The sequence below is a fragment of the Ochotona princeps genome, chromosome 27 (genome assembly GCF_030435755.1).
Source record: "Ochotona princeps isolate mOchPri1 chromosome 27, mOchPri1.hap1, whole genome shotgun sequence".
Lineage (NCBI taxonomy): Eukaryota > Metazoa > Chordata > Mammalia > Lagomorpha > Ochotonidae > Ochotona > Ochotona princeps.
The window spans coordinates 19,402,306-19,416,257 of record NC_080858.1 but is presented as its reverse complement, the minus strand read 5'-3'; the positions used below and the strand labels follow the sequence as shown (position 1 = coordinate 19,416,257).

General features: G+C 44.5%; 1 protein-coding gene across 1 annotated transcript; it reads left to right on the top strand.

Moving 5' to 3' along the window:
• The first annotated feature begins 5,000 nt into the window (after positions 1–5,000).
• KLRF2 (killer cell lectin like receptor F2) lies at positions 5,001–12,364 on the top strand. Its single transcript, XM_004596442.2, has 5 exons — positions 5,001–5,070; positions 8,454–8,552; positions 10,994–11,142; positions 11,405–11,517; positions 12,148–12,364. The coding sequence occupies exons 1-5, from the start codon at positions 5,001–5,003 to the stop codon at positions 12,296–12,298; spliced, it is 582 nt and encodes a 193-aa protein (XP_004596499.1). The 3' UTR covers positions 12,299–12,364.
• The last annotated feature ends 1,588 nt before the right edge of the window (positions 12,365–13,952 follow it).

The following is a 13,952-nucleotide window of genomic DNA, read 5'->3' as shown; positions in this document are numbered from 1 at the left end:
TATGTTTTAGTGGAACATCTATTACTTTCCACTTCAGTTCCCTTTTATTTGAAACACGACAAAAATTTCATTCACATAATTTCTATATGAGAGTAGAAGAAAGCAAATGAGATTGTAAAGGAAAAATGTTGATTTGGTGGCTTAGAGTAACTAAAAATGCAAGAATGGTAATTGGTACTCAGCATCTGACACTCACGTGCTGTAATAAAGCTGAAAAGCTCTTTCTTTTGCAAATGAAAAGAATTTCCAGATTTTTAAATTAACGTCACATGTGCTTTTGACATACCACTGTGGATAGAGCATGGTAGCCATTCTTGAGTAACTACGAAAAAATGAATTTATCCATCCTTTGAAAATACATTTTGAATATGGTCAACTGTATTTGGTTTAAATAAGCTGTATTATATGGTTTATGACATGGAGATTGACTAGTCCTTAACTCAAATGCTTCACACCAGAGTATTTCAGATTTTAGAATATTTGTATTCAGAATGAGCTATTGTGGGGCGAAGACCCACGTCTAAACATCAGATCCATCTGTATTTGCTATACACCTTATACACATAGCATAAATGATGGCAGCCACGGTTACCAGGTGAGGGCAGAGCCTGCCTCAAGCCTGGCACATCACTCTGACCTCAGGTTACAACCCAGAACAGACGGCAGAATTCTGGCACGCCCCTCAGGCAACGGGGTCACCGCTGCACCAATGATGGATGCCGGCCAATATTCCCCACCAAATAAAAGATTTATTTATGGGAGGGGCCCAGTGCAATGGCCTAGTGGTTAAATTCTTGCCTTGCATGTGCTAAGATCCCATATGGGTGCTGCTTTGTGTCCCAGCTATTGCACTTACCATCCAGCTCCTGCTTGTGGCTTGGGAAAGCAGTTGAGGACGGCCCAAAGGCTTGGGACCCTGCACTCATGTCAGAGACCTAGAAGAGGCTCCTGGCTTCAGATTGGTTCAGCTCTGGTCAATGTGGCCACCTGGGGAGTGACTTAGTGGACAGAAGATCTTTCTCTCTATAAATCTGACTTCCCAATAAAATAAATCTTTAAAACAAGCAAATGAAAAACAGTAACAATAAAAAATGAGATTTATTTGGCATGCAGCGTTACAGACAGAGGGAGAGACACAGAAAGAGATATCTTCCTTGTGTTTTAATTTAATTTAGTTTTATTTTAAAGGCAGATTTACAGAGAGAAGGAGATTTAGAAAGAGGTCTTCCATCTGCTGGTTCACTCCCCAAATTATTTGAATGGTCAGAGCTGAGCTGATCCAAAGCTGGGAGTCAGAGGCTTCTTTCTGGGTCTCCCACATGAGCGCACGGTCCCAAGGACTTGGGCCATATTCTGCTGCTTTCCCAGGCTACAAGCAGGGAGTTGGACAGGAAGCAGAGCAGAGCAGCCAGGGTATGAATCGGCACCCATATGGGATTCTGGTGGCACTGGGCAGAGGATCAGTCCCTTTTCTCTGTTGATTAACTCCCCACACGGCCACGATAACCAGGCTAAAGCCAGGAGCCTGGCACTCCGTTTGAATCTCCTGCTTGGGTAGCAGAGGCCCAAGTAGCTGCTGTTTTCTTGGAGTGGAACAGGCAAAACCCAAAACAGTGTCCATGTTGAATAAAAAATGTCTTTAGTTCTGGGGCCAGTACTGTGGTATAGCTGACTGGGCCTGCGCTGCTAGACTTCCATCCCAGTGCTGGTTGAAGCCCTAGCAGCTCCAGCAGAAGGCCCACGTCCTTGGGCTCCTCCTGCACCCACAGGGGAGACCTGGAGGAAGTCCCTTTCTTTGGTCTGGCCCAGCTTGTGACCATTTGCAGAATGAATCAGTGGATGGAAGCTCTCTCTCTTCTCTCTGTAACTCCAACTTTCAAATAAAAAAGATAAATATATCTTATTTTTAAAAGTTTAAAAAACAAATTTTAATTAAAAATTTATGACCTGTCTTTCCATTTTATAGACTCAATAGTAGTTTCAAGCAAACAGGTTTAAAGATCCTGCAGATCTCTCTGCAAATATGCCTTTTCTTTTTAAAGATTTATTTTTATTGGGAAGGCAGAGCAGATATATGGAGAGAAGAGGACACAGAAAGAGAGCTTTCATCTACTGGTTCACTCCTCAAGTGGTCGCAATAGCCAGAGCTGAGCCAAACTGAAGCCAGGAGTCAGGAGCTTCTTCTGGGTTGGCCAGGCGGGTGCAGGGTCCCAAGGCTTTGGGCCGTCCTCTACTGCTTTCCCAGGCCACAAGCAGGGAGCTGGATGGGAAGCGGAGCAGCCAGGACATGAAGCAGCACCTTTATGGGATCCTAGTGCTTGCAAGACAATGCTTTAGCCACTAAGCCATTGCACCAGGCCCGATTCTGCCTCATTTGTAAAAGATTAGTTGGTTGTATCTGAGTAGATTACTTTCTAGGGTTTCTATTTTGTTCTATTGGTCTACATGTCTATTTTTGTGCCAGTTCAGGTAGCCATTTCAAAAAGGATTATTATTTGAAAGGCAGAACAATAGAAAAAGGGGGTTGGGGAGAGTGAGACAGAGATATATTTTGTCCACTGGTTCAATCCCCAAATGGCTGTAAGAGTGGGGAGCTAGTCAAAGCATAAGTCAGGAACTCCACTCAGGTCTCCCATGTGGGTTGCAAAGGCCCAAGCACTTGGGGCCCTTTTTGATGGTTCTTAGCCACAACTGCAGGAAGCTGGATTAGAAGCAGCACAGGCAGGATTTGAACTGGCACTGTGATATGAAATGCTGGCTTTGAGAGCTGTGGCTTAACTCACTGTACCACAACACCAGTCCCAGCAATTTGATTTTTTTTGTCAGGAGAAAGTGAACCTCCAGGAGTTGAGCGTCTGCCAAGTCAGACTCATTTGTGTGTGTCAGCAAATGTGATGGGTGACTGTCCCCATCTGCCCATGTCTCCCCCGCAGATCTCTGGATGAAACATTTTCAAGATAAACCATGTATGTGGTTTTTTCCTTGCTGCTGCTTTTTTTTTTTTTTTTTAATGATTACTGTACTTCTGTATCTTTTTTTTTCTGATTTCTTCTATGGTCTTTCACGTTATTTTTAAGTCCTTTTTATAAAACTGTCAGAGTTTGTCAGGATGACCCGGATGGAGTTGGGACTCTAACTCAGGCACACCAAAATGGGTTGTGTGTAGGCATCCCAAGTGGTGTCTTAACTTGCTCTGCCATGGCTCAATTCCAAGTTTTTGCTTGTTTGTTGCCTGGCGCCTTTTTGTGACAAGAAATAGCCTCTTCATGTTTCCCCGCAGTTAACAGTTGACTCTGCTAAGAGCCAGGTGGAGGGGTTCTTGCACTATTTTCATGATCCCCTGCTCCTGGGGATGCTCTGCCCTGGGAGGGGGTGGGAGGAACAGTGGTCTGAGGAAGGGCAGCGGTGCGGCTGAGGCTCAGGGAGGGTAGTGGAGGGGCGGAGGAAGTTGTGGCAAGAGCTGTGGCCCCTTGCCAGGCCCCAGGAGTCAGCGGAGGGTTTGGAGGAGCACCAGCCACACCACTTCCTTTGTATTTCTGCATCGTGACATCAGCTTGGTGGTGTTTTTTAAGTAGCAATTCATCTGAAGTCCAGAGTGTTGCTAGGAAGAGTAAGAAGTCTCGGCCACTCCAGGAAGCCAGGGCAGCTCTCGCCAGCTGCTCCACCTCCTCTCTTCGCATTATCTTCTCTTCTTGCAAATGTCCATCTTCCCACTTCTTCCTCTTTAGTGCTTCCTCAGCGCCCAGCAATTCAATAACCCAGGCTCTAAGTTCACCCAGGGAATTTAAGAAAAAACCCTTTTATCTATTTTCATTTTATTTGCAAAACAGATGGAGAGCCAAGAGATCTTGCATTTGCTGCCTCACTCCCCAAATGCCTGTGACAGGCAAGGCTGAGCTGGAACACAGGCAGAAGCCCCAACACAATCCGGGAGCCCCAACACAATCCTGCTCTTCCACTTGGGTGATAGGAATCCAAGGAGCAGGGTCCACCCAGCAGCAAGCTGGCTTGGAAGCTGAGTAGCCAGGATCTGGATGGGGGCTTCCTGACGGTCAGGCCGAATGCATGGCCCTATTCTTCCAGTTTTAATGGTACCTTTAATTTTACATTTACATACACATATGTGTTTGTGCAAATATGGACGTTGTGTGCCTAGGTACCAAGCAATGTTTAACATTCTTTCTACAACCTTTTTCTCATGTCATTAAATATTTTATGGTAGGAACTCAGTCTGGGTCTTCCTCGTGGATGAGACATTGAGTCACCTGCTGGAAGCAGAGACTCGAATCCCAGCAGCCCAACACAGGATGTGCGAGTCCCAAGCAGCGACGTTTAGACTGCTGTGCCAAACGCCCACCTCAAGTTGCCACAAAATTAACCACTCACCTACCAAGGAAGGTCTCACTGCCACTGATTTTTCAAAAAATGAACCAAACCCATTTTTGAAAAGTGCTTGTTTTCAGATGATTTCTGTGCTAATTTCCTGCATTCCCCTCCCACACCCGTTTTTTGGCCTTGTTGAAGCATGGCTGTCTAGACCCCACTAGCCAGGTATGTGCCCTGAACAACAAAAATCACTACTTTAAAATTTTTTTGATTACATTTAAAAAAGTTTCCATTTTAGGCAAAAATACATTTGTTTCAGTCATTTGGTATTTTAGTTAATTTTGTTGAGATTTTTTTTCCCTCCTACTGGAATATAAAAGATAGGAAGGCTGGAAATATGTCTACCTTATTCGTTGTTGGGGTACATAATAAACCCCACACAGGTGGCTGGCATGGAGTGACAACAGAGAAGAGACTAAAGCAGTGGGACAAGCAAGCTACCTTTAGCGAGATGCCCACGTCTACGCAATCTCCTTTTGCCAGCACGTCCTGTGTGGTTTTAGATAGCCATGCCTAAAAATGTTCTGATTATTTTTGGACTTCCTTTACAGTTTTCTTTTGGCACATCTCACCTAGGAGAAATATCAGGCTGAGATTTGAAAACGTTCCGGGAGATGGAAAATGAAGATGGGTATATGAGTTTAAACCTAAAGGATCGCTTGAAATCCAGGGAGGGACTTAAAGGTAAGAATATTGGCCTCCATTTGTTATCTTCTTATGCAGATATTTATCTTCAATTAAAAAAATATGCGTGCTTGAAAGGCAGTCGCAGAGAAACAGGTAAGAGACTCCACACACAATATTCTCAATAGCCAGGGCTGGCCGGGTCCGGCCAAGGCCAGGAGCTGGACTCTCAGTCCAGGTCTCCCTGATGTGTGGTAAGCTGAGTCATCACCTGCTGGCTCCCAGGGAACACATTAGCACAGAGAAGCTAGTCAGGGGCCAAGCATTCTGACAGGGGAGACAGACATCTAAGTGTTGTAAATATTAGGTAAAATTGTTTTTAAAGATTTATTTTATTTATTGGAAAGTCAGATATACAGAAAGGAGGAGAGACAGAAAGGAAGATCTGTCTGATGGTTGGCTTTGCAAGCGGTTGCAACTGCCGGAGCTGAGCCCATCCGAAACCAGGAGCCAGGAGCTTCTGGGTCTCCCACGTGGGTTCAGGAGCTTCTTCTGAGTCTCCCACATGGGTTTAGGGTATCAAGGTTTTGGGCTATCCTTGACTGCTTTCTTATGCCACTGGCAGGGAGCTGGAAAGGAAGTGGAGTAGCTGGGACAGGAACTGGTGTCCATTTGGGATCCCGGCTCTGGCAAGGCGAGGACTTCAGCCAGTAGGAAGATCTCTCTCTGTATCTCCTTCTCTCTGTAAATCTGTCTTTCAAGGACCCACATCAATGGCTCTAGTGGCCAATCCTCCCCTTACTGGGATCCCATGCGGGCAGTGGTTTGTGTCCCGGCTGTGTCTCTTTCCGTCCAGCTCCCTGCCTGTGTCGTGGGATAGCAGTGGAGGATGGCCCAAAGCCTTGGGACCCTGTACTGCATGGGAGTCCTGGAAGCAGCTCCTGGCTCCTGGCTTCAGATATTTAATACATTGCTTTCATGAACCTTTTGATATCCACTTTTGTTGTAAATATCCTCTTAAAAATGAGAAAAAGAAAGTGACTGATATTAAAAGTAATCTTTTCCACAGGATTGGTAGAACAATCCTGAGAGAATGAAAGACAGTTAAAATAAAACATTAACCTCTTCTACCGGGGTACTTTTGCTTGCTTGCTCTTTTTTTCCTTTTTTTTTCCGGTCTGTTGCTGGAGGTTTACAGATAAGTTGAATAAACATACTGGTGCCTAAATCAGTCTGTGTAAAAGAAATCCCAGCGCAATCTTATTCAAAGACCCAAGGTCTCAGCGAGGATGACACAGGCCAGATTCAGACGTGCCCATCACAAGGACAGATCTGTCTATGTATCTTTGATGAGTGGCTTCTATTTCCTTGACAGGAAATAAATTCAACTTACTTTTGTCTATTTTTTTTTTTTTTTTTTTGGTGCGTAGCATTTTTCTAGTCATCTGATGACTCCGAGTCTTTTCTGCTGTCTCCATGTCAGGAAACAAATGCTTATTTAGCACCAGGAAACTTACTTTGGAGTCATACGGACTGGACTATGTGCCAAACCCTAGCGATTCAACTCATGGCTCTGGGCAAAAGCTTTTAGTCTTCCCAAATTTTAATACTTTTGTTACATTAAAGCAAATCTATCGTAGGATACTTTTATGTGACTGTTCAACTAACAGCTGTTTTCCATTCATCCCAAACCTCATTATGAGAAACAAATGAGTCCACATTTATAAAATCTGACTACAGATATGTAAACTACAAGATAGGAACCATTTGCATTATGAGGAAAAGAGGGAACTAAGGCTGGGAAAACGTCAGACCTGAGAAAGGGCCTGAGGTACGCGTGCTTACGCTCATGGTACACACGCTGACCTAGAGGAGCGGGGGAGATGTGACTTACTACTCAGCTCAGAGTGTGTGAGATAAAACCGCTTTGGAAGTTACACCAATCGCGTTAGACTTGTTCCTCTTAGCACAAAATCAGAGAGGAATTTTTCTGAAGAGTTCTCATGAAACAGGGAAACCATACAATTTGTGTTCTTAATAGTAGCAGCATTAACAGATGTCATAAGAGAAAACTTTTTTGAAACTCTGCCTTCCAGTTGACAGTTGAGATTCTTGTAGCCATTATTTGGCAATGCCTTTAAATTTTCCTCCCTGGCAAGTAAGGAGGAAGCATTGTTCTGTATTACCACTCACCTGCAACTGGTATCTCCTCCTAAAATGGCAGAAATGCATTTGGATTATTTTCAGCTGTGTGGAAGCCCTTTCACTGAGCACAAGTATCTATAGACAAAAAAAAAGAGAAAGTTATTTTTGATTTATTCTATAACGCAGTACAATCCCTACGGAAAATTCCATCAGTGCATCCTAGACATGAGCTGCACCAAATCTGTAATGTGTCTTCTATAGATTATACTTATGTACTACACATATTATTTGCATAAGTAACATATATATTATACTGATATTTACTTACTTATATATTAAATTTCTTTAAAAGGTCATAGTGAACCAGGACTAAAAAAATATATATTTTCCATAACATTTTTGAAGAATCTTCATTTAGGGAATTTTAGGTACTATTTCTAAGTTATCAGAAACACCACAGAACAATGAACAAAGCAAGACAATGGATACTTAAAACATTCCGTGGGACCCACCATGAGGCACAGCAGGTTAAGCCACGTTTTATGACACCAGCATCCCATACTAGAGAGCAAGTTTGAGTCCTGGCTATGCTGCCTCTAATACAGCTCCTAGCTAACACACCTAGGAAAACAACAGCATATGGTCCGAGAACGTGGGTGCCTGCCACCCGCGCAGCAGACCAGGGTGGGATTCCAGCCTGGGCCCATCTGGTTGTTGTGACCATCTGGGAAGTGAACCAGTGAATGGAAGATGCATCCTCTGTCTCCCTGTCTTTCTCTTTGTGACTTTCAAATAATAAATAAAGATTTTTAAAGAGTTATTTATCTTTATTGGAAAGGCAGATGTCCAGAGAGAAGGAGAGAGAGAGAGGAAGATCTTCCATCTGCTGGTTCACTCCCCAAATGGCCTCAATGGCCAGAACTGAGCCAATCTGAAGCCAGGAGGCAGGAGCTTCTTCCAGGTCCCCCATGTGGGAGTGGGGTCTCAAGGCTTCCTCTACTGCTTTCCCAGGCCACAAGCAGGAGGTGGATGGGAAATGGAGAGCTGGGACATCAACCAGTGTCCATATGGGATCCCAGTGTTTACAAGGCAAGGATTTAGCCATGGATTCATCGCACTGCCCACCCCCACAAAAAAACAAACGAACAAACAACTAAATGTACCATTTCAAATTTTCATGTAATCATGAGTCCTGGTCTCATAACGAAGCATGACTTATCACCGTGAAAAAAAATGCCAAAAAATGCTTACAAAGTCTGTAGTTCTTCAGTTTCTGAAACCCTTCCTTTCCAATTCAGGGATCTCCCCGTCTCTACAACGTTATTGTTGTATGGTCCTATGTGGATGCATTGGGATCCTTATTTTCCTGGTGACAATGATTGGCCTGAAATTCTGGGGTGAGTAATTGATTTTTTTTGCTTGTATATTTCAGAACACACATGTTGATTCTTCATTCCTCATATCAAGATAAGCTACATGCTATAGCCTAACGATGATAATTAAACTGAGCAGTCATATTTGCAAAACAATTTTACATTTAAGGAAAATTAAGAAATGCTCAGATATAAGGTTTGAATTTTCATTATCTTATGAGAAATCTCCTTAGCTTTTCTTCTCTCTCTCTCTTTTTTTTGGTTAATAAAAAATAGGAGAGTAGGGGAGCAGTGTGGCAGCCTAGCAGCTTAAGTCCTTGCCTTGCTTGTGCCAGGAACCCATATGGGCACCAGTTCTAATTCCGGCAGCCCTGCTTCTCATGCTTAGGGGATAAACATTTGGGTTAAGATGCTCACGACCCACACCGGAGTTGCGATGTTCAGTTTCCGGCTGTGGTGCTGACCCGATCTGCCTGTCACTGTAGATGCTGGAAGGCAGCAGGAGACAGCTCAAGTGCTTAGGCTCCTGCCACCCATCAGAGTGACTTGGGTTTCACTTCCAGCTCTTTGCTTTTTTTTTTTTTTTTTTTTAAGATTTATATTTATTGGAAATTCAAATTTCCAGAGAGAAGCAGACACAGAAAGATTTTCCATCTGCTGGTTCACTCCCCAAGTGGCTGCAATGACTGGAGCTGAGCTGATCTAATGCTAGGGGTCAGAGGCTGCTTCTGTTTCTCCCATGCAGGTGCAGGGTCCCAACACTCTGGGCCATCCTCTACAGTTCATGTCCCAGTGGCCTTGCTTCCCATCCAGCTCCCTGCTTGTGGCCTGGGAAAGCAGTCAAGGATGGCCCAAAGTCTTGGGACCCTACACCCGCGTGGGAGACCCAGAAGAGGCTCCTGGCTCCTGGCTTTGGATTGGCTCAGCTCCAGCCATTTTGGCCACTTAGGGAGTGAATCATTCGACGGAAGAATTTCTTCTCGGTCTCTCCTCCTCTCTGTATATTTGACTTTGCAATAAAAATAAGTAAATCTTTTTTTTTAAAGATTTATTCATTTTTATTACAGCCAGATATACAGAGAGGAGGAGAGACAGAGAGGAAGATCTTCCATCCGATGATTCACTCCCCAAGTGAGCCGCAACGGGCCGATGCGCGCCGATCCAAAGCCGGGAACCTGGAACCTCTTCCTGGTCTCCTACGCGGGTGCAGGGTCCCAAAGCTTTGGGCCATCCTCAACTGCTTTCCCAGGCCACAAGCAGGGAGCTGGATGGGAAGTGGAGCTGCCAAGATTAGAACTGGCGCCCATATGGGATCCCGGGGCTTTCAAGGCGAGGACTTTAGCAGCTAGGCCACGCCGCCAGGCCCAAGTAAATCTTTTTTTTTTTTAAAAAGTAAACTATAAATAATGTGTCTGAGAAAGTAAAGGAACTTAATGAAAGGACAGAATGATAGGTTTATTTTGTCTGCAACAGGAAATGAGATTAGTTAAAGAATCTGGTGGGGAAAAATACAGAAAATAGCAACAGATCCTATGGGAATTCTAAGAATTCAGACAGTTTTTAGACTTGTGATACATATTTCCAGCAGTGGAAACAGTCAGTCTGGAGGAGGTGGTGGAAGAGAACACGGGGATTGGGGTTTTCTTGCATGCCTTTGTTTGATGCTGGTATTTCTATCTCATGTAGCCAAGTAGCCGTTCATTTAAAAGTGTTTCTTGTTCTATTTTGTCTTTGCACTGAGCACAGACATGAAGATGGACCTCCCTCAGAAGGGCAACACCAGCCATGCATCAGGTAATGCTCTGTTCTGCTGCTAAGTGCTGTTCTGGTGGGGGGGGGCACTTCTTCCTTATTCTGCTCTTCCTGCAAGTACCGGTGCTTCACATGGAGCCTACAGTACTGGCCAAGAAAAGTATCGGAGGCGGAAAGGACATCCCCTCCCTCAGCGCAACTTCTGTGTACCCAGCAGTGTGGACAGGAAGGTTAACTGGAGTGGTTCCAGCAGGTGACAACTCGTGCCCTGATCCGGGCTCTATTAATGAGTTTAGATATGTTTGAAATTTTATGTACGAAAACAGTGTCTGTAACACTGTTTTTTTTTTTTTTATTTTTACTGGGAAGTCAGATTTCCAGAGAGAAGGAGACACAAAGATCTTCTATCCACTAGTTTACTCCCAAGTGGCTACAATGGCTGGAGCTGAGCTGATTTGAAGCCAGAAGCCAGGAGCTTCCCTCTGGTCTCTCCCACGGGTGCACGGTCCCATTTACTTCCTCTAATTGCAGGGGGTCAAAATTGCCATCTGCAATCCCGCTGATATTCCAGGGACTCTCAGGTTCTGCTCATGGACCTACTTTTTGATTGTGCACAGAAATGAGTCAACAATGTCAATTTTTAAGGAAACCACATTTGGCACTACTTACACTTTCTGTTGGTTCTGAAGCCTAATTTATTCTTCTCCCACCAGGAGAGATTTCTGTGTGTCCAAAAGACTGGCTGTTGAACCAAGGGAAATGTTACTGGCTTTCAACGTCTTTTAAAACTTGGAGAGAGAGTCAACATGAGTGTGCGCAGTGGCGGGCGCACCTGCTGCTCATTCGGAATTTGGATGAGTTGGTAAGGAAGCCAATCACAGGAGGTTCCACCCGAGGAAGAACTGCTAGGCGCAGGATGACTCCTTAAGAACCATGGGTAGTTTATGGTAGCTGCTTTTCAATGTGTATTAGCCATAATGTAGCTACTATTGTTTAGCTCCCCAATATCTACTCTTTATGAAAAGCAGGAACGTATTGATCAGTTCACTGAAGCCCAGCACGATAAGTTACTCTAAAGAAGAGAGATGTGTGAATACGTGCTGAATGTGCTGTCTCTCCCACAGAGGTTCGTACAGAGCAGTTTAAAACGGGGCTATCTTGGCTGGATCGGTCTGTACGGCACAGCCCAAGGCAGACCGTGGAGGTGGATAGATGAGCAAGCTTTTGTTCCACAACTGTAAGTAGTTATTTGGCCAAGAGGTATTTATTTAGGGCAAGATTTTCAAAAGACACTTAATTTCAAATAGCTTTAAATTTACAAAACACAATTATGATGTAATAATATGAGGAGGTCTCATATACCCTTACCTCATTTTCCCTGTTAAGTTTGGTATTAGAATCTTTGTTACCACAACCAGCTTCCCTTATACACAGAGAGAGATGGAGAGACAGAGAGATCTTCCCCAAGTAGCCCCAACAGCCGGAGCTGAGTCCAGCTGAAGCCAGGAACTAGGAGCCTCCTCCAGGTTTCCCTTGTGGGTGCAGAAGCCCAGCGACTTGGGCCACCCTCCTCTGATTTCCCAGGCCACAAGCAGGGAGCTGGATGGGAAATGAAGCAGCCGGGACTAGAAATAGCACCCACATGGGATGCCAGTGCTAGAGCAGAGGATTAGCCTACTATGCCACTGCACTGGCCCGTTCCCTCTTTAAAAAAAAATTTAGATAAAACAAACACTCAGCCACAGAAGGGTCCATTCTAAAAGCTCCGCAAGATTTCAGCTGCATGTCAGTTTGGCTGGAGGAAGACCTAAATGACACCTCCATTATTTTTAAATGAAGTGCTCAAGTTCATCTCTTTTCCCCCTAGGTTTTCAGTGATTGGACCCCAGGATGATAGGAGTTGTGGCATCCTAACAGGCAGGCAGGTGTACTCGGAGGACTGTGACTCCACGTTCAATGCCATCTGCCAGAGAGACGCTGTCTGTTGCCCCCACAACCGATCCATTGGTGGTGTGTGACTTTATGAGGACAAAGATTTACTTGAGTAGGACTTGAGTGTTTTAGGTGAGGTTTCTGCAAGCAAGTTTCTGATACCAGGCATTATCAAAATGGTGGAGGGGGAGAAGCTTTTCTTCTACATTCAAAATTTAAATTGTAATATTGACTTCTTTGTAGAACTTTTGCTGGACTTTTCGTCATTCCCAAGGCACTGATTAAATAAAGCTAAATGAAGTCATGCTTTATTTTTGTAGGGATGCAATTGCTTGTTTTTTTTTGCATATAAAAATATCAGAAAACAAACAGCCTTTAGGAATGCTGCTTAATTGTGTGTGCTGCGTGGCAGGTGTGAAGAGAAGTGGCAACATACGTCCCTGTGTTATTTTTGAAGGATAATTCTGAAGTTTTTGTATGTATGTTATAGCATGAAGTGCTATTTTGAAATTATATGGCCAAATATCAGAAGCAACACACAAGAATAAAAGCAAACCTGAGAACTTAAATAAAGAAATATGCATAGATATTAATTATGCTTATCTTTTTCTCAGTGGAATACAAATGATTTCTTCTTTTTTAAGATTTATTTATTTTTATTACAAAGTCATACACAGAGAGGAGAGACAAGAGGGGAAGATCTTCCGTCCGATGATTCATTCCCCAAGTGAGTGCAACGGCCAGTGCTGCATCAATCTGAAGCCGGGAACCAGGAACCTCTTCCAGATCTCCCACACGGGTGCAGGGTCCCAAAGCTTTGGGTCGTCCTCAACTGCCTTCCCAGGCCACAAGCAGGGAGTTGGATGGGAATTGGAGCTGCCAGGATTAGAACTGGTGCCCATATGGGATCCCGGTGTATTCAAGGCGAGGACTTTAGCTGCTAAGCCACGCCGCTGGGCCCTCACCTGTGGTTTTGTGCCCAGGTTAGGAATTACAGCTGAGGGTCCTTCATAAATAAGTCTATGACATGTGTATGTAAGTAGGGGGCTGACTTCAAATTGGTTTGGAGGGGAAAGTAAGAGAGAACTGGGTCTGATAGCACAATCTGTGGGGGCAATGTGGGCTCACCCCTGTGTAACTGCAGTCTCTGTTGGCTTGCCCAAGAACTGCGGATGGGAGCAGGCCTGCCTGGGGAGCTAAGGAGACACCCCAGCTGGTATGGCGTTCTCACTGGTGAGGACGAAAGTAGAACTGGGGGCAGGAAGCTGGGCTGGACATGGCTATAGCCTCCACTGGCACGGGTGGGCACTGGGTCTGGGGAGTGATAGATTGGGCTAGACTCCAGCCCCCACTGGTATTTGTGAGAGACAGACTGGGTGTAGAACAGGCTGGGCTAGGTCATGACTCCTGCTGAACCACATGAAAGCTGTGTCTGGGTGAGGACCAGGTATCGCTGGGCTACAACACCCAACAGCAAGAACCAGAATGGGTGTGGGCTGGTTGAGTAAGGCCTCTGTTCTTGTTAGGACAAGAGGTGGAAAAAGTCAACCTATGATTACCGGTACAGAAGATCATCATCTCCTTACTAGAGTCGATACTGGTCACAGTCAAGATCTTGTTCCTACAGCCCAAGACACTATTAATAATGGAATTGATGCAGTTAAGGACTTTCTTTTTGCTCATTATTTTCTTTGTTTAATTCTGGATTTCTTCAAGCTTCTAATCCTTCTTGGTCCTTAG